Source organism: Lagopus leucura, unplaced genomic scaffold (genome assembly GCF_019238085.1).
Source record: "Lagopus leucura isolate 7727_CA_CO unplaced genomic scaffold, USGS_WTPT01 Super-Scaffold_73, whole genome shotgun sequence".
NCBI lineage: Eukaryota > Metazoa > Chordata > Aves > Galliformes > Phasianidae > Lagopus > Lagopus leucura.
In genome coordinates this window covers 77,923,805-77,947,982 of record NW_024962252.1, presented here as the reverse complement: position 1 = coordinate 77,947,982, position 24,178 = coordinate 77,923,805, and the positions used below count along the sequence as shown (strand labels likewise).

Genomic DNA, 24,178 nt, shown 5'->3' with positions numbered 1-24,178 from the left:
AGTATTCTTTCTGTTCCTCTTCTAAAAATGCCTAACAGTGATTGGCTTTTTGACTGTAGTTGGGCAGTCTTCATGTAATGTTTTCATGATACTGTCTGTCATAAAGTAAGGAGCTTTCTGGTAATTATAATTTTTCTCCATTTCCTTTATGAAGCCAGGATTATTTTTGCTGTTTTCCACTTTGCATTTATCCATACAGAATTTCATCTGCCATTTTATTGTCCCAAACCTCAGTTTCATCCTTCTGCAATTCTTTACAGCCTGCTCTTTTCCTTACTATCTTGAATAACCTCATAGTGTCAGCAAACTTTGCTACTTCAGTGCTCCTCAGTTGGAAACAAGTTAAATAGAACAGGTCCCAGGGAAACCCCACGGATTATCTCTCTCCATTGTGAGAACTGACCATTTACTACTATTCTGTTTCCTGTCTTTTGTTTCATTCTTTAGCCCTGCCAGGACTCTTATCCCATGGCTGTCTACTTTGCTTAAATGTTGTTGGTGAGGGTTTTCTCCATTAGTCTTTTGGAATCAGAAGCAGCCTATCCTACCCAGTATCACCCTTATCTCAATACTTGTTGACCCCTTTTAAGAACTCCTGAAGTTTTGTAAAGTAGGACTTCTTTTTAAAGAAGACATCTTCCATCATAAAGGGGTTCTGTGATGAAAGTGTCTTCAGTTTCTTCTGCAGTTAGTGCAAAGAATTAATTTCATCTCTCTGAAATGATGCTGTCCTCTGTGAGTTCTCATTCTATATCCTAATCATTAGCTGGCAGGAAGATTTAGAGCAAAAGAAGACTACTGTTAGTATTGTTAGTCTGTCTGACTTAATTTTTAAAGTCTGTGGTCCTTTCTCCATTTGGCTGCAATTTCAGCTTTGGAGGGATGATATCATGCTTCTAGCAGTTTTCTTTACTGCTTGACAGTACCGTCTGACTTTCACTGACTTCCAACCTTGGGGTTTCTTAGTGTTTTGGGTTTTTTGTTTGTTTGTTTGTTTTGTGTATCTCAGCCATTTGTTTAGGTTTAATAAATTTGGAGTTTACTGTAGTTTTGTCTATCAACTTTATGTGAACAGGTAAGAATATGTGAGCAGAGAGAAGAGAAAATTAGCAAGATTTGTTGAGAAAATTCTATGTGAAAAGAGAAAAAGTATGTACTATCTAAAAGTATAGCATGGCATTATTTGAAATAATTCTCAGTTAAATCCTCAGGGCATTTTATTATGCCCCCTTCTTAGCTTTAAGTGCATAATTTGGCAAAGATGTCAAGTACTCTCTTGGACTGGACAGGAAGGAAGGATGGAGACCATTGCTATGAGAAAACTTGCATCTTTCTTCCCAGAGCTTAAAAGGAAAATGTCCATGAGGTGTTAGAATCTAAGGGTTATTTTTGTTTGTTTCCTTTTTTTATTCCTATGCCCTTTTTGTATTACCATACTTTTTCGTAAATCTTTATATTGTGTTCCCTGGTTCATGATGTTACCATTGTACCGTTGTCTGTCCTTCATTATCTACCTTGGCTCTGCCTCAATAGACAATCAAGTACTTCTTACACACTTTCAGTAGGCTATCATCTTCACAGGTGCCCTCTGCTAATCTTTGCCACAGACATATGAGAGTTGGGATAAACTTTAATTTTTTGACAAAATGATGCTTATAGTGTCACCTTTGCTTATTTCGTTAGTGTTCTATTAATATTCACTTATTCAAACTCTAAATGTGATATTGAAAATGAAAGGGATTTGGGAAAGAGGCATAAGAGTGAATCAGGATTCAGAAATGAGAGAGTTAAAGGGCTCTGTTTACTTGTCAAAGAAGAGACTTGATTGTTAAGAAATGAATTGATTTTGATCTGAAAGTCACATGTGGGGAAAAAAACCTTTAATAGAAGATCACCGTATAATCTAGTTTACAAGTACCAAACAAGATGTAGAAATTGAAGCTAGACAAATTCAGTCAAGAAAAAAAAATGAGATTTGATATAGAATGATAATACATTATGACATCTTGTTATGGGAAGTGGTAGTTTCTTAAACAATGAATGCAGTTCTTAAACATGTATTAATTTCCCAAGATATATGGGCTTCATGAAGCAACATGAAATCTTAGATGATTGTAGTGATCCCTTTTGCCATCAGAATCTGAGCATGTGTGAATTCCATAGCCTCTGCTGTTTCAAACTTTTGCCCCCCATTCAGTCCTTCTGGTCCTTCCTAATTCACTTTTTTTTTTTTTTTTTCTTGTTCCCTTGATTCTCCTCCCCATATTCATGGATAGACTATTTTCCATAGGGCAAGAAACTGTCTTCTTTCATATTTTTACTCAAAAACCCAGTTTTTACAAAGCTTATACTCACTGATCTTAGCAGTGCTGTGTGTGCTTAAGCTGTCTTGTATTTTGAAATGATGCATTTAATTAATAATAAAATACTATACCATAATAAAATACTCTATCACGTCAGTCTGAATTAGAATGTAAGAACTATTCATTTTGTGCGTGATGAACTATGTGAAACTTGCTAAAAACTGTAGTCAGTCTCCTAAATAAAGATTTAGAATTAATTGATGCAGAGGAGAGAAAGGAAAAGGCAATTTCACAAATGCTAGTGTTGAGAATTTTTTTTTTTAATACCATTTTTATACAAGATATTCTCCCTTGTGCTGAATGATGGGTTGTGATGTGTCTGCAAAATGGAAACTTTTATTCTGAAACAGCTGTATTTACATGCAGTGTATTTATTATGCCCCAAAAATTTACTAACAGCAAAACTGTGAGTGTTAAGACTGTTATTTTTGAAGACATATAACTGTAATATTCCCATTTAGATTTTAGCAAAATACGTGGTCCACTCCAAAAGTAATGCCTCCTATTTATTTCCATGGAAGCTACAACAGATGCAAAGAGCACAATAACATTATTAGACAGAGCAAATTCTCTGCTACAAAACATTATTTTTCACAGTCATCACCATTAGCTGTGTATTTTTACCAACAGTGAACAAGAGCCTGCATGCCATGCTTATAAAAATCTGCCCCAGTGGAAGTAACCCACTGCCGCTGTGACTTCTGATGAAATGCACAACCCACCATCCCCCTGTGCTCACATCCACTGTTTTGTTTACATAAACATTCAGCAAGCATCACTGAATGTCAGTGGGTGGCATTCAGTGACACGCCTTTCCTTCATCCACATTTCCGTGTCAGAAGCCATTGTGTCAGACTGCCTGTCTGCTGCCATCTGTCGCACGACAACAACATGGAATGGGATATTGATGGGAAGATTCATCCTCTACTGTCATACCATCAACATCTGCCTCAGGCATTATGGGCCAACATAATAAATAAGGAGGCATTACTTTCAGAGCAGCCTTTGTATGTTGCTTAGATACACTTAGAATGAGGAATAAGGGGACTAAGTAACTTTATTGTCCATTTATAGCAGGCAACTTCTAGACAAGAAAGCCAAGATTGTGGGGTTTGTTGGTGTTTTGGTTTTTTGATGTTCGGTTGTTTTGTTGTTTGTTTTTTGTTTTTTTAACTAGGTTTGTTGTTTGGGGTTTTTTTCTTTCATTTTTGTTACTGCTTTAATGTGATGAGGCTTCACTATGAGTTGCACCAAAAATTGCATGAACACATATCAAAAAGGCAATATCAGTTAGAAAGTCTATGGCCTAAGACCAGAGAGAAATATTGTAAGGAAGGATAACGAGGATACCTGTAGTCAGCATGATAGACAAGGGTTGAGGTACAAGAGTAGCCTAACCTCTTTCTGGGTTTTGTAGGCACTTTTTTAAAGGAGAATTTCAAGGATAATGGAGTAAGTTTATGACTGTTTGTGGATAACAGAGTGGAAGAAAATTGTAAAGGTGCTTTCTTGAAAAGCTAAGTGGAAAATGTAGGCTGACATTAGGGCTGATTAAAGAAGGAACTTGTTCTTTCAATATTGAACGAGAGATAGCAAATAGGGAAGTGAACTTTTGTGAAGCATTTGAAAGACAAGACTTGCAACTTACCTGGAAAAATACAAAGAGAAAGGTGACAAGATCATGGTTATAGGCAAGAAAAACAATCTTTGCAGCAGCTTACTGAATAAATATTAATAAGGAAAGACTGCATTTTCCAGGAGAGAACAATATTGTAATGCTAAGATGTTCGTGATGATGACATGGTCAAGAGTTAAAGTGGAGTGAGTCGACAGGAAACTTCTAAGCAATGCTATGCAAAGAAAATTGGCAAAATCTGAACAGAGTTGAGGTTTACAAATATAGAGGAGGGTCAAAACAAAATCCAGATTATGGACTGTAATTGTTATGTCCCTAGGGATCAAGTAAAGAAGGTAACAGTGAAGCCTTGCAATGAGCTTCTCACTCACTGAGGCTTTGAAAAAAGCTGTGTTATGAGTCTAGATGTCCTGTAGTACAGAATTGAGTACTGGGATTTGCATTTGAGGATGAGACAACCCAGAAGTAAAATTCAGAGGAAGATGATGTTGAGATGAGGACTGCAAAATCATCAGAAATATGGGAAATTTCCATCAGCAATTGCACATATTGCACTCAAACTGTGTAGAAGCGTGAGAGGAAAGGAAGAGCGATTGATGTTTGTTACCTGATGTTTGAAGTTTAACCTTCGTCTTCTGATACCAGTTATGCATTGTGGGGGGTGAAATAATGCGTAAGTATTCAGAGCAAAGTGAGTAAACTTAGAAAGGCAGAAGATAGAAGAAGATGGAGAAATAAGAAAAGCCTAATGAAAAAATAAGGATGGGGAAATAATAGCAGGCAAAGTTGAAAGAATCCAGAGGAGTTGTAATGATAGGTATATACATCACCTTTGTCAGTAGTTAATATCCATCTTTTTGATCTTTGTACAAAACTGAGTAATCTCAAACAAAGATCAAGACGTGGAGAAACATCCTGGTGATGCCTTTTGTTAATGTGTTAATGAACGTGCTTGGTTAATGTCATAGAAAAAAGTCATATAAATCCTCAGACACAATCTTCTACCTGAAGCAGTATACATACCAATGATAATACTTTTCAAAACTGAAACCTAAATTAAAATATGAAAAGAAGAGGTGGGTAGAGAGTGGTACTAGGTAGATGTTCATCTGCTAACTGGGGCATTTAAAAAATCTGTATTACAATTATTAATACAGTTTGAAGCAAGGCAGGCTCTTCTGTCTTTTGTCCTTTCTTCTAATTTTGATTTTTTTGTCTGTATTTGCACTACGTGTCTTTTGCTAACTTGAGAGCTACTCTAACCTATGCCATTCATCTCAAAAACATTTGAGAGAGTCTTGGAAATGTTTCAAGTTTCTATTATCCAAGACTTAACTTGAGTTGGTTGGTTTTTTGTTTTTTCTTTTTTTTTCTTTTTTTTTTTTTTAATGTAAGTTACTTGCTTAGACATCCACTGAATAACAGAATTTGAATAAAAATAGTAATGAGGAACTTTCTATGAGAAATGAAAACCCAGTAAAATCAGGTCTTTTGTTATAGATTGTTGTGATACTTCACTAGTGTTAAGGAGTGTTGACATTTGTTACACTGTCTTCCACAAATTAGGATTACTGTGCAGGGGAAGTGCCTTAATGCCTTTGTTAGGTTTGCTGTTTTGCTGTGATTTTTTTTTTCCTTTCCTTCTTTTAAACACAGAGGGATATTTGGGGGTTGGGTAAGTTGATAGTACTTAAAGAAAGGATGCTCTTTTTTCAGTATGTATTTTCTTAGTTGATCTTGCCTGTTTGGCAATTTAAAAAATAAGTGAGGGGAAAAAAGAAAACAAAATGAGGAAATTAATAAACATGCTTTCATTTTTTTTCTTTCTATTTTTTAAAATAAATTTAATGCTTTAGAATGGTGTGAGATTAATGATCTCAGAAACCGAAGCATCAGTACATATTTTCTCAGACTATTTTGGTGGTATGCTTTCTCTCTAACCAGAAGTCACCTCTGCCTGTGAGAAGATTCATTCTCCATAGCTCATTCAGTTCTTGTCCTCTTTGCTAGGACTGCCATCAAGATTGCTAATTATAGTAATTGGTTTGTGACGTGGGTACTTTTCTGCTGAAAACTGGTCAAATTCATTTGATAGAGCAGACATTATTGGGTGCCAAGCTTCAGACACCATCATCTTGGCTTAAGCGGCAGGTGAGCAGTGTTCATCTACTAACAGCAGACACACTAACAATCGTGTCTTTCCAGTTGTGTCTTTCCCTTGGGTCCTGTGTTATTTCTGATCTTACAGCCAAAAAAGAACCCCAAACATTTTCTATTTTCAATGGGTTTCAGATCCTTTTTTTTTTCTTTTTTTTTTTCTAAAACCAAATGCTTAATTTCAACTCCAAGAAACATAACCTATATGAGTTAAACCAGCACAAAATAAATGCCAGCAGTGGGTTTTACACAGCTTTAAATGTTCGTGGGGTTTTTTGTTGTTGTTGTTTTTTTTTTTAAAGCCATTGACAGTGTGATTTAGGCAGGAGTAGACCATAAAGTGCACTTTCCAAATTTACAGAGTAATTTCAACTGTTAGTGCTGTAGCATCTTCCCTCAAAACAAAGGTTTACAAATATTATAGATTTAAAATTTCTTATTTTTCTGGAGGAAAAAAAAAAAAAAAAAAAAAAAAAAAAGTGGAAAACAAATATCCTGAACCTTCAGAAACTTTCTTTTTCTTTCCTAATTTGAACTCACGAATTTTCTTGCTCTTATCTGCTATTTCCATTCAAGGTGACCATCCAAAGAATTCAAGCAGACTGAAATAAACAATGTTACAGAAAACTTCTCAGGCTTCCCAATTGTTTGGCACCATGATCCTCATGTTAATATTTAATCCTGCTTCTTATTGATTACTAAATAATCAATAAGAAATAAAATCTGTTCTGAATTTCACTGTTTCTGAAAATAGTCTGTTTTACATATACTAATTCAGTATCACTGGAAAGGGAACAGGAAGGATGGATTACCAAGGCTTGTATTTTTTGTGCTGCACTCAGCATGATACTGACATTAAAAAAAACTACTTTTTACGGCATGACATAGTTTCATTTTACGTCTATTTTTATAGGAAACTTCATGAAGACTGATTTTATCATATTTCTGTTGCTAACACTCTTCTGAGTTTCCTAGCTCTATTTTTCTTTAAATAGAAATGCAGTCAGTTCTTACTTTATGTCGACTTTGGTATTCATTTCAGATCTTACAACTGAGTCCATGAATCACGTCCTCAACAATCCCTAGAAGTGCATAAAGTACATACGGATCACCTGCATTTAGACACATCTTTACATATCTCAGTGGTTTTGCACTGTCAGTGGATTTTGCTGTTCTTCAAATTCAGGAATTGCGTTTATATTATAGGAGTCTTATTGGTAGTTGATGGTATTTGTACATATCCTGACTGATTCACTGCTTTCCCTAGAATTGAAATTATGTGATTTTGATTCAGAATCAGGCTGATTCTGACATCAGTGTTAATGATGTAATAATGCTGACTCTGAGCAGAATTATTTCTGATTCCCTAATACGAGGGGGCATGTCTGCTTTACAGGTGCAGATGCAGATGTATGATTGCAGCTCATGCAAATTTGTGGAAGCATTGAACAGATAACAGTGTAGATAGGGTACCCATATTAAGCTACCTACAATTTACAAGTTGCAGTCTGTATTGAGCATCATGTACCCCAGCTGTGCTTCACTTACTGGTAATATTTACTTTTGTCCAAGGATAGCAAGGATATATAGCTTGTAGTCCCACTTTTCCCAGTGGTGTGCATACATCCTAAGTGAGGTAAGAATGACTCTTAATGCATTATTTATTTTATACAAATTATCTTTAGTTTATATGGTTATTTCCCCCCCAAGGATGAAGATTTTCCTTATACTTCTGAATGCTAATGGCAAAATTGAATTCAAAAATCTTACATTTAAATTTGTTTCTGGCCTTTGCAAAACTACAGTATTAAATCTAGTAAGCAAGATCAGTCCTCGTGCAACATCAGGGAAGTGAAGGAAGACTGGCTTATGGCTGAATGTGGGGTCCTTGGCTCAGTCCTTGTTGCAACACACATGACAACCATGTTGCTCATGCTCCTGGCAAGTCATCTACTCTGGATTTTGCCCAGCGTTATGGCTTATTTTGCCTACCTGCAGCATCTCCCTTGTGCCTAAAATGGGTGTACAAAGAAAATGCTGTGTTCTGGTGCTCAGTGCAAACCTGACAGTAACATGAAGGAGACTCTGTTTTCCAGGAGACTGCCTTCCTAATTGTGTGTGTGAAGTATAGTAAATATATGGGTTAAAAAAATCATAATCCAAATCCCTATAGTGGTACCGATCAGATCTCTGTTTCTGTAGCAATGAGAACCAAAGGTGGCCTTTTACGGCTCACAGTTCATCTACCAATTTCCAGTTCTGCTTCAAGATTCTTAAAATATTAGAGTGCGTGCTTTAAACCCACAAAACTTACCTTTACCTAATTTTCACCATTCTAACCTAAGTTTCCAGGGAAACAGGGTTGAAAAAGCTGCTGGTAGCCAGCAGGCAGCCAGCAGCTGAGAGTGAGAACTCTCCTTTGTCACTTTCCACTACTGGATGCCTGCTGCGTGCCAGTGTGCAAAGCTACCTAGGCTTCTAAAATCTGGAATACTTTCAATTTGAGGTGGGGGGGGGCGAAGGGGGGAAATTAAATTAATCCACTCTTTTCTCTCTTTGGATTGCCACAGTAAATTCCAGGACGGAAAATGGGCTAATGAGTCCTGATCTGTTTGGGTATGCTGACACCCAGATATTCAAGCTGTCCCAACCAATTGGGCTTCTCCTTTCATAATCTCCATCTTTTGAAAGCATTCTCCCTCAAATTTTGTGTCTGTTTACATATGTATACTCATATACTAGTACTTCAATTCTCAGTGAGTCCGTCTCAACTGACCTGTATATCCACCAACATTTTGCACGGAGTGTAGCAAATGAAAAAAAATTCTTTTTTTCCTGCCTACTTAGGGAACATTTTTGAATGAATGCATTATAACTGATCCTCAGTTAAATATTAGGACTAGTATGTGAATGGAGATGGCTTTTAACCAGAAGTAGATTATAGCTGTGGGAAGACTAAAGGGTCTATTTGGTCAAGACTCATACAAAACTGAGATAAGCATGCACAACCTGACAAGATCAGATTAGACCCTTCCCCCACAAGTGCTTTTCCCATAAATATTTATCTACTTTCTATTATAAATAACCAGGAAATGAAAAAGGAAGATGGATTCTTTTTTTTTTTTTTTTTTTTTTCTTTTTCCTTAAAAATAGCCTAGAAATAGAAATGCAGCTTCAAATCTTTGGGGTAATGATATTTTAAATACGCCTTAAATTCCAGCACTGGTTTGCTGATTTTTTATAAAGGAGCCAAGCACCGAAATCCTTTGTGGCAGCTACATAAATTGGCAGCATTTATAAACAAAGAAGAACTTTGCACAAAAGTGCATTGTTGCCTGTTATTAGGTGTCTCAGAATTAAATAACTTATCACCTAGAAGAGATTAGGTGTTGACGAAGCGCTGCTGTATTTTTGAGCTTGCCTGAGGTGACATAGCCAGCACCAGAGTTAAACTTGGCATTCTTTCGCCCTGTCTTTCCTCCCCTGAGCCCAAGTGAATGCTCACTTCCTCAATGAGAAACACGGCTGGCTCGCCTGCCAGATGTAACGAAGATCCATTTGGTCTGCAAATTCCTATTTCATTCAGGTTGTCAATACTCAGGCTTCACTTCCTCGTGCAGTGGTGCTACGGGGTAAAAATCTGAGGCCATACAGGTGTCACTCACTCAGAAATGAATGTTTGTTGGTGATCCACTCATCAGAACCTGCGTGGATTGCCTTTCTGATATAATTAAAAGGTGGCTCTTTGCCTTTGAGATTTAAAACTGAAAAATACGGAGTAATATTTTTACATTCGTTTTTGAAAGTAACAAGTGTATGCTCTTAAAAGCATGCCTGTGTCACATAGAATGATATTAATATTTTTAAAATCTCAAGATGAAAATAGTAAGTCCTTTTTTTATTTTCTCTTCATTTAAAAAAAAAAATCTTTTTTTCCTCCAGCATTTTACGATGGGATAATGAGACAGATGTCTCTCAACTGGAAGGACATTTTGACATTGTTATGTGTGCTGACTGGTAAGTACATAAAAATCATAAAACTCATGTTAGAAAAATAGCTTTGCTGGAGTAATTGTACTGTGCTGCTTGCTGATGGCTAAGCAAAGTCAACAAATGAAGCACAAAGCCACCTTAACCTCAACAAATTAATATTCATCTCCATGTGACAGTTATAAGGTAGTCTTCTATCACACAGTAACTTCTACCACATTATTTCCCAAAGATTGATTTTGAGAAGCATTTCCATTTTCTGGAATTGCCTCTGTTTCATGCTTGACGTATCAGTAAATGGACGACTTAGGCAAATTGCAAATAATTATGGCTCAGTGAGGAACAGTCTGGAGAAAAGGGAGTTTATCAACACAAACAGCTCAATTAGCTTACTTCTTAGGAAAGATCTGACTATTGATATAAGGGGATATATTTTTTTGCTCCCTGGAAAATCTTTCCAAGGAAAAAAAGATTTTATAACCTTTTTTTCCCCATGACATTCTGCTTCTTAAATCAATTTGACAGCAGTATTTGTAGAAAAAGGCTTTATGTTATTTACAGTGGCACATGTTAATTGTAAGAGAATTCTTAGTAAAAAAAAATCAGAGTACACCATTCAATTTATGAAAAGATGGATACATGTTGCAGTACAGGATATTGTTTAATAAATTATGCAAATAGATTTTATTGACAGAAACCATTATCGAAACCAAATTTGTAGAATTGTGCTTGCTTTATTTACAGTGTGCTAACTTTAAATGTCAAATTATTATTTGCAATATATAAATTAAATGTAAAAAGGGATGTGCAGATTTAATTTAGGATAGTAGTTATTTTGAAGTAAGTCTTCCTTCATTAATATTTCCTCTCGACTCTTTGAATATCTAAACCAGAAAAAGCTGTTTATGTTTTGTTGCACTGCACATTGTAAAGGACCAAATTCTGAAAACAAGGACTTGCTAGGATAGCTCAGTGCAGCAGATTTCTACATCTTACTAAGAAATTGTTAAAGGAAAAAGAGAAAGGAAAGTGTGTAGCTGTCTATTGTCTTTTTAAACAATGTTCTTTTTAAGAGGCTTCTGATAAAATATTCCTGTAGAGCTTTTTTTTAATTATTTTTATTCTTGTTTGATGTTTTGCTATTTAAGCAAACTCTTCTGATTCCAGAAAAGTTACCATTTTTGTATAACATCGGAGAAAGTGTATTTAGTCGTCCTTCTTTCCTATTTCTAATACCTGCTTGTTTGCAGAATGCAACAGTGCTTCATTTAATTTCAGAGGAGTTCTTTGTTCCCAAAAAGGACAGAGAAGGGTTTCTAACTAATCGCTGATAATGTGCCTCAGAGATGCATCATCTGATTAAAATAAGGAGCTAAACAACACCATATGATTTCAGCAAGTAATTTAGTAAATGCCTTCCTCACCAAATATTAGAATGGATACTCCAGGTTTCATTGCACAGATGAAGTTAATGCTGGGCAGGATTAGATCAGATTAAGTATGAAAGTCAGATCAGAGTGCTGGCGGACATGAGCAGGAGGGCAGCAGTCTTCTCGGAGGCTTAGACAAGGCTCACATATGGATGTTCTCCAGATTATGTGGGTGAAGCAAGGTCTTGCCAAGAGATTTAGAGTTAAATTTGTTCTTCACGCAAATATCAAAACAACCTGGCTGCGCCATCTCTTGTACTCTTGATACTCACACCATGTCATCCTATTTGTGCTGTGGGTACAGCAGAGAGAGACTTAAGTTATTGGGTTTTTTTGCCAGTAATAGTCCTGTTAATACTCCTCCTGCTCTTTTTGGAAATAGTGTAGTTTCTTTAGGAAACAAAGAATCACACGTGACAGGTAAAATACATTATGCATTTGCAATCCCCGCATTTTGTATGTTTATTTTGAAGCACTTATGATGCAGGTAAGTGTATAAATATTTATAGATTCCTAAAAAATAAATAGAAATGTGCAGGTTAGTTTAAAGTGTGTGTTTTTATTCGGAAATTGCCTCTGTTTTCTTATTCCAAGTGCCCACATATCTAGTTTAATAAGCATGAAATCCTTTTATTGTTTGCTTCTTTTAAAAATCATTCTCTTAGTTACGGACACTAGATTTTCTGATACACTAAAAAGCTGGAAAAAAAAAATGTTCCTTGCTTTATCAAACTCAAATCTTCTTTTCATTTTCATGTATTTCTCTTCTGAGATATAGAATTGGCTTTAGAACTGTTGGCAGGATTTTTGCTTTCTGAATTTTTGGGCTGTCAGTGAAGAGGAAAAGAAATCTCTTTTCTTACAGCTCCACAGCTGAAACCTGAAGTATTCAGTGATAAAAAAAGATAGGAGAGATTGTATTTAGTTTAACACCACCATATAGCTCATTGTCAGTCAATAAAATCTGGGATTAGAACAGAGAACTATAAAGCAAAAAATCTGAGTTCAAATATTAGGTACATGGATAAATTTTTATTGAAGTATTTCCAGCAAGGGTGATATTGTCTGATTCCCTGAACAGCTAACCAGTGGTACTGCTTGATCCCATTTACATGAAAACAAGCTCTATTCATAAACATATTCCAAATCCACATGGAGGTTCAAGTAAAAATGTACGTGATTACAACAAGCGGTGATGTGTTTATATTCATATATTTACAGTCAGGCGTTCATAAACCTTGTGTGCAGGGGTGGAAAATAACTTACTTCCCAGAACAGACAGTCTATTAGTTAACAGCTAAATTTAGAAGCTCAACTAGATTATAAAATAAATATGAGGCAAACAGTGAAAGCTAGTCATTATTTAACCATTCAGGATTTTGACAATAAAAATAGTTTCATGGCTCAGCAGTTCCGAAATAACTTGTAAAATGTCAACTATGAGATAAAAAATAAGGAAAAAATATGTATCTCCGCAAGCCCACACCTGGAAAAAGGATACATAGGAAGAAATTACTGAAATAATGGAATTTTTAGAGCATATCCACTCACCTCATTTTTTTAAGGGGCATTTTCAAGGCCAGGTGAGGCTGCCAGAATTCTGAACTTTCATTTGACCTGTGCTTATAGGCACAAGGTCAAGCAGATGCTGGAAATGTGAGCATGAGTATGACTACAGAGAAAAGATAACAGGTGTCTGCTGGATAGGCCGCAGACAAGACTCGACCAAAGCTCCTAGGAGCCTCACATTTCTGATTATTTTCTTTGTTAAGACAAATAAAGAAAGTAAGAAAACAGTTGCTGAGATTTTTAGTCTGAGAAAACAGTCAGGGTCATGAGGGGAGAGCTAGCAGAAAAATCTTTGCCCTGCAGGTTTTTGCGAACTGATTTTTTACACCTAATTTTAATGTAAAGATAGAATATGGTCTAAAACTTCATTATCGCCTCGTAAATACAGAGTGTCCAACTTTATGTAGTTAAAGTTATTGTATTCTTAAAGTTTGGCACATGTGCAAGGATTTTCACTGCAGAAGCTGGCTGGCCTGTCCCACATTACTTTCACTGCTGAAGTCACGAGGAGTCGTGGATTCACCAGGAATGCAAAACTGAACTGAAAATATTCTTTGGATAACTTACACTATACCCATTTTTTTCCTGTTAGTATTTCATTTAATATAAAGAAATCTTTCTGCAGGAATGCAGTAAGATTTCTATTCTTCCTCAGTTTAAATCTATTATTCATTTCATAATGAATCTGTTTTCTTGCCCACACTTTCAAGTGCACTGTAATCAGACAGTGTAGAAGGTTGTTTTGCTTTATGTTAGCCATGCAAGTGAAGGTCAACTAAAAGTGACTCTTACATGGGGCACTCACTACCTGTAAATGTAATCATTTCTGAAGTACACCTGTAAACTAAGCTCCTTTTCTAATTGAAAATATGCAAAAAGAAGAATAAGTTGACATTGCAGTCTATAAAATGTAAGCACGTGCCAGTTGTTGCAAGGCACAGGATAACAGGACAAAACAGCAGCATGAAATGAAGAAAGAATCTACTTTTTTATTGAATGTTTCATTGTGGCTTGCTTACATACAACTTTTGTGTAAACTTACATGTGATTTTACAAATTAACAGCACTGCCTATAGAAAGGCCAAATCATAAACCACCTTCTTGCCTTTTTACTACCAAGATCATAAACTTTTTCTGGCCCCAAAAAGAACTTTTTATTCTTGTCCTACACTGGTATTTTTGCAGGTTCCTTTCTACATAAACATGAGATCTTTTTTATAGAAAAAACAGCTTATATCACATTTTTTCATAGAAAAAATACTGAGCCCACCAAAGTGATCCAAGCCAAATTTAAAATGAGGTATGAGAACAAAGTGAGAGTGGTTTAGAACAATATATTATGTAATTTGAATGAGCTTTAAAGGATTTTCCAAGGGGTACATATTCAGTATACTATGTTAGTGTTTAATCCTACAAATGCTACTGCTAAGAGGAATTGCATGACTAAATCTCCTTCCATGGGCCAAATCCTATGCTGGACCTATGTGCATCACAGATCATCTGACAACTTCTGGTTTTTCCTCATCCGGGGCATACTCCAACTCAGATAGAAACTAGAAATGTTCTTCCGTGCTCCCTCTGGTCAGAGTATGTGGCAGGTCTCAGTCTGCCTCCTTTAACACTCAAATATCAAGTGGGTGTCCGTCAGAAATGGTATCCTTGAAGTTGTCCGGTATCTTGGCAGATCACCAGAATATTTGAAGTTCCTGATGAACAAAGACCTGTAATTACATTACTGCAAAGGAATGAGACTGGTAGCAGTAATTGCGCCCCCGTCTAAAAGACAGAATGATATGAAGGTCCCTGAAAAATGAATTTTTCTCTGGAAAATTACGATGCTTCATGTTGAAGAAAATTTGTTATTTTTAGATATTCTCTTTGGAGAGAACTCGTGCACCGTATTCCATCTCTTCTGCAGGTGGCCATGTTCCTGGCAAAGTAACGTCTTATGGTATTTGTCTGTACGGAGATCTACCTGAAATGAGTGTGACTAAAGCTCCCGGGAGACATTACAGAGATCAACTGCAGTTTCAATGAATTAACTTTAAACAAATATTTGTCCATTCCTTCCAGTAAGATTAATCAAGGTTGAAGAGCAGCTATCATGCCAATTGCTAAAATTTGAATTTCCTTTTGGATAAGCTGTCAGTCCGCTTATCATCCAGTAATTCGGTATCTTCCTGAAGGAATTAAAAATGTAATACTTCTGTACAAAATGTTCTTTAAGAAATGTGTCGTAGATGGATAGCCAGTCTACATATTTTCCAACAGTATGGGAGTCTGCCACTTTTCATTGATATTTAGTTGCTGGCAAGGCTCTTTTTTTATTTTCCTGAGTAAGAAAATTTACAGTTCTTATACAGCTGTTTCACCCTGTAATACTTGTTATTGTATTCTCTTTAGTAACTGTGGAGTGTCCTTACCTATCCACACATATTCTGTTATTACTCACTGGCTTGCAGTTAGTAAGGCCACTGTTTTCATATATTCATTTAGAAATTTCAAACCTGGAAAAAAATCACCCACCCTTTGGAAAGTGTTATTTTAGTAAAAAAGGGAATGAAGATTGTAGAAAAGTGCCATAAAAAAAGGACAAAATGCCTTTTAGTGTGGAACTCAAGCTTGACAGAAACTGGAAGTAGTTTTATTACAGCAAAAGAATGAAAAATAACGAAGAAAGAATCACATTATTTATGGCCTGCTTGATAGGAGTCTTTGTTATCTGAATTACCAATATAAACGGAGCCCACGGTAGTAAGGACTGAAAAGCACTGGTTGCTATCTGCTGGCTGTTCACTAACAATTGTAAATGTCTCTCATCCACATTAACTACCTGTCCACAAATATCTAGTCAAGAGTGATTGGCACCCTGGTTGCCAGTATTAGTATATACATTAAGGTACTGAGGGGCGTGAAGAGTGGATTATCCCCTCAAATCATGAGGTAATCATGCCAAAATAGGGATGAGCATGTGGCGACATTGCATGGGAAAATTGACTTTACTGCTCTCAGTGCAGGAGATGAAGGATTTCAGTCTTGAGGGAGGACAACTCCGTATGATCTGGGTCACTGTGTTTGAACAGCATTTGAGGAGTGAAGAGTTAGGGGCTTGTAAAATTTTCTGTGGAAAAATAGACAGATATAAAAATAGAAAAAAAAAATCTGCATAATACATAATAATGAACTAATGCTACAACTGTAAAGGGAAAAGGGAAAAAAATACCTTTAATAATAGATCCCAAAGTACAATAGAAGATACTTCTAAAAATTCCACCCTCCCTTGTACAGAAAGCATGTAAAATGTTAGCTTTGTATCACAGTGTATTGATTCTGATTTCTGATAGGGTGGTATTTTAATAGCATGTATATATGATCTGTGAATTTCAGCCTCGCAAAGGTTCATGCTGATATTTGAGCTTTGGTTTAGATTATATTTGCTTCATGCTTCACCTATTTTTGTTTATTTTTTAATTAAAAAGTACTTGAATTGGACCACAGGAATGTAGACCACAGTTTCTCTTTTACAGCATTGTGTAAACATGTGTAATTAGCCTTGTACTTATCTGCATTAGTATCATTAGAATTGAAAACCCATTTTAATCTGGATTCTGTTCTCTTCTCAATGTCAGCCTGTTTCTGGACCAGTACAGAGCTAGCCTTGTTGATGCAATAAAGAGATTACTCCAACCCAGTGTAAGTATGTTTCTATTTTCTCCTGAACACTGGCTTCAGAATAATTAGTCTGTGCACAATGATTGAGAGAGTAATGGAATGGCAGGATTAATGTCATGTAATACTTTAATACTTATTATGTCCAACTTCAATTGAGTCTTCTAATCTATCAGATTCTTTCCTAATCATAAACTAGGAAACTTCTTATACTTGGCCTTCTGATAAGGAACACAGTGGGTAGTAAAATAAATGAAACCGCTTCAAAGATAGCATGAGATTATTTTTATCAAAGCGTTTCTCGAGTATTTTCCTTTGATAATAATGTCTTCATATTAAAGTAAAAGTATGATATTGAAAGTTTTTATGTTGGCTTCTGTCATTTGTAATCCCTTCAATTGTAACCTTTGTCATTGTGTATTTATTTATTATGAAAGAATATTTTTTTCTTTTCATTTCTGTTTATGTGAAATGAATAAACCCCTTATGCATATGTTGTAGCACAAAACTTTTTTTTCATGAAGTAGACCTTGTATTTACACATTTTCAATTTTAAAACACAGTGAAATCAAGCTCTTAATAAAATGCTAAATATTCTACATGAGCGTCACTGAGAAAATATTGTACATATCTCACTCTTCTAGGTTATTAAAATAAACCTGAAAGACTTTCAGGCAAAAAGAAGCTGTTACATGCACATATTTATAACCAACAAATAATCTTGAATCTAATTAAAAAGAGAGAGAGAGAGAGAGATCAAAAAGGGAATAGGAGAAAACACATGAAGGAAGTGTGTAAGAAAGAAACAGAATTGTACCTTTCATGCTTACCATACAAATCTTTCAGCATGGTAAATTTTCCATTTCAGCACAAAGCTATTTAGTGTTAACAATGTATTCTCCAAATTTTATTTAAGAATTTCATTTTACTTTTTGTATGAGAGATTTTCTCTACATAAGGAATATAAGTCTCAAACATGCAAAGACTTAAGAAACTGAGTCATTTTAGCCATGTAAGTAATCCCATTCTTTGCTAAGAGTGATCAGGTTTCTATTCTTGGTTCTATCATAGACTTTCCTGAGTGACTTAAGGCAAGTTACTTAAGACTGAATGATTTTAATGAGATGCGGATCAAAGCTGCCAGGCAGACAGGAGAAATGTAGTCACCCTGGGGAAAATGTTACCCAGATATTTTTATCAGTAGAAGCAAGAGTGATATAGGGAACTCGTGGCCATGGTTATGCTTTCTGATGTTGGTGTTCTATCGTCAGCTGCCCGTACACAATAATGTTGAGGACCTCTAGGTGATTTGGAACACAAACATTATCTCAGATCAATAAAAGGCCAAAATTATTTTTTTTTTTTGCCTGGATCAGGGCCCTCACATATTCAGGTGCCACCATAGGCCACTGCACTGCTAGCATGAAAAGATGTTGTGCAAGAAGAGTATGAGCATCAGGAAGTGTATAAGAGATGCTCTGGTAACTGTGACCTATCTAGAGCTATTAGCTGGAGTGAAGTAATAGCTATTTTTCTTTTCTCTCACTTGTCATGGTAGTCTGTATTGGCAAAAGCATGTGTACGTGTGTATATGTACACGCACACTTTCTTTAACTGGGCTGGCTAACTCAAGTGGAGGAAGTGAATTAAAATATGGTGAGGGTAAAGCAGCCTGAATTTTTACCAGCGTTTACAGCTCACGTCTGTAAATAGTCCAGGAATTGTTAACCTGGCTTTAAACCAAAACCTTCCTGACTTTCTTGCTTGTGGTCAGCTAATTCAAATTCAGAATATGCCTTTTTTGGGCAGGTGAGCTACAATTCTTTGTGAATGTAGATGATATAAAAGGAGATGGCTTTTTGTTTCTTGTCATATGCATGGTGTGATTATTAGCTCAGCCTATATGTGTATTTTAGACCACAGTTCCTTTTTCTCATCAGCTCTTTGCCTCCAGATCATGGCCATATGAATGGATATCAGTTATGAAATGGCTTTACAGGTAACTGTTATTCATAAATAAGAGGGCAGCAAAAGACTGTGCAGTAGAAGCTGAGAGCGTGGATGTCTTAAGTGAGCTTCCTTGTTAAGAAAAAAGGCATGCTAAAGAGATATGCCATCAAGATATGCTCTTACTTGAAAGACCTGTGTCTTTCATATGCTCATTTGAGATCCCAAGAGAGGATACAATTACATTTAGTTATCATTTAGTTATAATTTTTCCTGTTCTATATTGCTCTGTTTAAATCCAAGGGTAACAGAGTGCATTTTATTAGATGTCCAAGCTAAGCTGTAAACTATTTTGATTAAGTTCACTTTTCTGCGTGAGTTAATTTGTCTCAAAAGTGGAAGTTATATTTCATTATTAGTAATATTTTGGCAAATTGGCAAAGAAACAAATGAAAGACACATCTAGATGAAAGTCACCTTTCAAGTGTTAACAACTCAGGTATAACTAGAATGAAAGAATTTCAGAAAAATAACAGAGCAGAAAACTTGAAAAAAAAATGGAGTTAAATAGAAAATAACAAGTATTCTAAAAACTGACTTGAAGGAGAAATTGAGGACAGATAATCTGTTCTCACTGTTCTTGATAAAGAGTTATCTTTGCTATTTCCTTTTGCATTAAGGATGTTATTTGTAGTTATTTATTTGTGGCTGATGCCATCCCTATGAAATTGTAATGTCACAGAACTGTGTGTGTTCTTAGTAACTCTTCTTCCTGGAAAGAGGGATTCTATTCATGTTAGTCATCTGATACATAGTATGTCTTCTTGGACAGCTGTGTTGGCACAGGAAGGAAGGACATGTATGCATGTAGGTAGAAATGAGCAGCTTGCAGAATTACTGGGGACTGAGACTTCTTATCTGAATTTGTTACAAAGGCAAACATCATCTGAAAATCAGTTCCTAGAATTAGACACTAAAATTTTACATCAGAGAAATTCATCTTGAGGAGCATTATTGTATTCCTCTTCCAAGCAAGCTACTTGATTTACCTACATTTAATTTTATTTTTTCCCTATGATTAAAATATACATTTAGTTTCTCTCAAATAATAAACAGTTGTTTGCTTATTTTTGTAATAAAAGTGTGAATTTTTAAAATTATAGATTCCTTTGTGGCCTATCCCTTCAAAATCCCAGTGAAGTTAATTGGATGTTATTAAACCATGTTGTCAGATTTTAAAATCAGAAATGTGAATGCAATCCCACGCAACAGGTAGCAGAATTACACAAATCAGGCAGTTGATCAGCAACTGCTGTAAGCCAAGATTATGTTAGGCTAGAAGTATCTCCAGTATCTGATTTTATTTTATTGCAGTGATAAACTTAATCATGCTTCATTTTTAGTCAGCAATGGCAAGATTCTCAAATGTTTTAGACGTGCACTGAATTCAATAGAGGAATGGCTTTTTATGCCAGCTAATGAGCAGGAACGGTGTGGTGATGTCCATGAAGGACCATTCTACTTTTCTGAAGTTATTTCAAGATTTTCAATCTGGTTTTAAGATATATACCATGTTACACCCTATTTTACTGTATTTCTCTTTCAAATTAAATTTGAAGTATTTAGTCTACAGAGTGTAAGAAGGACTGATTGCATAGTTTGCTGACTTCAAACTGAAATCTCTAAGGGCAGCAGTGATGATGTATGAACCTTACTGCCTCATCAAAGCTGCTGGAACTGTGACTGATGTTGAACTTGGTACCCCAAGAAACTCAAAAAGTTCAACCGTTGCTGATATCGCCACAAATGGTGGTGTCAGTAAATGCCCTGGGCAGGGTACATGTTTCCCATTACAATGAAGGTGCTGGTTAAAATGAGGGACTCCCAGGGGAGTCTCATCCTCCTTCTGCTAGGAGAGTCTCTGCAGAACAGCATTCTAGGGAGCATGAGATGGCAGCGGGAGGAGGTTCCTCGGCAGAAGGCTATTGAAGGCTATATTGAAGCATGCCAAGGATGTGAGAGAAGTTACGGCACATTTCACACTGACTGTGAATTTCCAGCATTTAATGTTTTTCATCCTGAGCCTATATTCAGCCCTAACATTTACATAAGCAATTCCAGTTCCTTTAGTGGGAGTTACACTCCTTTGCGCATAAAATTATTTAGCCACAAAATGAAAGTTACAGCTACACCAGTGAGCAAAACTGAGTTGCTTTGGGTATTGCCCTTGGTCTCCTTTGTGCTTAAATTTCCCATGAGAGAGATGAGGATAACAGTATTTCCCTATCTCACAGAGACGTTGTGAGAATGAATGCAGTGCTATGGTATTAATGATTGCAGTCTTTTATGTACACATTAGTACCATAGATACTGACGTAGTTTTTCTTGCTGCCTCACCGAGTGTTGTCTCAGTGTATGAGTGCATGTGCGCTGGCACATAGATTTGTCATTTATCCTCCTCACTAAGTGTGTCAGCATTATAGTTTTCCTGAATCCTTACTGACTTTCTTTCATTCAATTTTATTTTTTTTTACTATTTTTCTGATACATGAAATTGCATTTTCATTAGCCAAATATTCTTCTACGGTGTATAATGAATTCTGTTATTTGTTTAGATTCCTACAAAAAAATTTTTTGTCTGTTTGGTTGGTTACAGCACCTCACAAATTACTCTTAGCTGTCATTAATATAGACGTTAAATAAAAGAATTCGCAGTAAACTTTGTATTCACCTCAATTTGATACACTGCTTGTTGGTATTAACCTTTGTTTACACCTCTTCAACCGGTTTTCATTCCAAGTGACAGAGCACAATACTCAGCCAATTAGAATTAATTTTCCAAATAAGATTTTAAGAGATGCTATATCAAATAGGTGAGGTTTGGGGCAAATAATTCGCACAGGGTGTCTAAAATCTGTCAGTTCAAGATAAAGCATTTTTGTTTTCTTAAATGCAGAAGGATGAACAAACTACTAGCTAATGGACCATAACATATTGCCTGGGCATCATAAATGGCCTGATCATCTTGAAAGATCATGAATTACTATGCAAGAATATTAAGTTGTGCTTTCAATGCAATTTTTGCATTTAGGGTTGAATTCAGTTGCATTGCTCAGGTAGTTTAAAACATTAAAAAAAAAAAAAATTAATGATTGGGTCTCATTTGTCTTCCATTTTGCCCTGTTGTAATTGCACTGACATCAAGTGAGAGGTACTCTTCTATGCATGAGAATAAAAATAGAAAAATATTATTTACAGTCCTTGTGTGGTCATGAGCTAACAAATGACTTTGCATTGAGATTATATTCTGTATGCCTTTACTGTGTTTTAGCTAGGGAATTTGTAGGCACTGCTAGTGTGTGAAAAGTAGCAGATGTGTTGCAGTTAGCAGTTCTATAAAGAATTTATTAGTTTCTATTTTGCTTTTGTTTAATCACAGAAATATTGCATATTTTGAACAATGATTTATATTATCCTGTTTTAATACTTTACCAAGAGAACAATTGTCTTTTCCAACCTGTGTATATTAAAAGCTTAGTCAGGTGTATGTTATATCTCATTCCTTTCCAATTTAAAAAAATGTATAAATTCTCTTTTTAATGTTCCAGGGAAAAGCAATGGTATTTGCTCCACACAGAGGGAATACTTTAAGCCAGTTTTGCAATCTAGCTGAAAAAGCTGGTTTCTCTATCCAAAGACATGAAAATTATGATGAACACATTTCGAACTTCCACTCCAAGGTTAGTTTTCTGCTTGTGTTAGATAACACTTTAATCCGCATTGCATTTTGAAGAGATCATGGTCCTTTTGGCAGGTAACCTAAATGTTTGATTAAAGTACTCCTTAGGTGTGCTGTTTCTGAACAGCTATTTTTGTATCTGATTATTTTGTGTGATAGAACCATCCTTTATCTCTGCACGTCTAGAAGAGTTTTGCAGAAGCATCTTCTGTTTACCCTTTTTATTCACAGAAATCTAATTTATGAGAGTCCTTTTTTCTTCTTGTTAGCTGCATATAAATATATGGCATTCCAGCATTTACATTTTAATAAAAAGCTTGCAACTTTTAAGTAGGTTAAATACTGAGATGGACTGAAATAAATAGAAGGTGAATGTCTAATTGTATCATATCGTACCTTAAATCCTTATCTCTGGCTGCTTTATGGCTGGGTCAGTTAGCAGCTTCAAACTGCTAAATCTCATACAGAATTTCACAGTTGTGGGGTTATATGTCAGATCGAGGCGCTACAAGATTTAGGTCAAAAGCACTTATCTGAACGTGATTTCTAAGCTTGCTTACATAAAGCTACTGTTATCAGTCTCCTATTTTATTATTTATAAGTATAGAGTAATACAGGACGTGAAGAGGAAGGTACTTCACAGAAAACTTTTTAGTAGGTTCTTATTTCCCTGTGTAGAAGTGCTTATCAAAATCACATTTATTGCTTGCAATTCTGAGATCTCTATTTCATACCAAAAGAAATCCACTGTTGTAGGCCACATATGGCCGTAGGCATAACCTCTTGCAGTTTTCTAAGAATTACTCTTAGAAAATACAGATGTGTTCAGAATTGGAGTGAAATGCATTTTTTTTTTCTGTTTAGAGCCACCATCAGGTAGAAACCAGAGTATGCTAAAAAAATATGCACATGATGTTGTAAGGAACAAACATTTATTTTATTATGAAATTTTATACTTCAAGAGACTGCTGTCAAAACTATCTAGACATATGTATATAAAATCACTTACTTTCATTGTTCAGGTAGGCCTTGTTCTGCTTGCACTGAAACCAAATAGATTTCAGTCATTGTTCTTCTACCACCTTTACTTTCTGTCCTATACAATTATATAAATGTAAGGCCCAATGTGATATTTTTTTATCTGCCTCCACCTGAAAAGGGGCATGATTTTGATTATGTTGTTTCACAGTAGTATTTCTCTTTCATTACTCACTGCATCCAAATCAGGTCTGCAGCAATGAAATGCAGGAGTAATAGTTGTTATCTTGATCCAAGAGATGGGTCTAAAATGATAGAGTAGTTCATTTTCCTTAGAAAACAAATCTATTCTGTCTTCCTCTGGTTATTCGTCCACTGCAGTTCTTATAATGATGACCCAGTGAAGACATATCTGAAGTAGCTTTAAATTAGCTACTTGTGGACATGCTGATCGTTTTACTGCAGTATTTTTGAGCACAAGCTGTGAAACGTAAGACAGACACATACTAGGAGACGGTAATGCCCAGCTTCATTAGCTTAAATCCAGTCTGGGAATGTCTTTTCTCCTCTCTAATCACAGCCTTTACAGTGTTGTTCCTCGTTTCTCCTCCCCTCCGTCTCCTTTTGACTTGAGGAAAGAAAATCCCAAAGACACATTGCTGTTCAGAGTAATGTGTACTTGTGACACCTGATGCAAACA

At 35.7% G+C, this 24,178-nt stretch overlaps 1 protein-coding gene across 1 annotated transcript in view; it reads left to right on the top strand.

Moving 5' to 3' along the window:
- Window positions 1-24,178, top strand: part of CAMKMT (calmodulin-lysine N-methyltransferase) — a 194,315-nt gene that overhangs the window by 164,973 nt on the left and 5,164 nt on the right. The window contains exons 8-10 of the mRNA XM_042887140.1: window positions 10,099-10,173; window positions 16,775-16,838; window positions 22,370-22,501. Coding sequence (XP_042743074.1) covers window positions 10,099-10,173; window positions 16,775-16,838; window positions 22,370-22,501 — 271 coding nt within the window. The remainder of the gene's footprint in view (window positions 1-10,098; window positions 10,174-16,774; window positions 16,839-22,369; window positions 22,502-24,178) is intronic.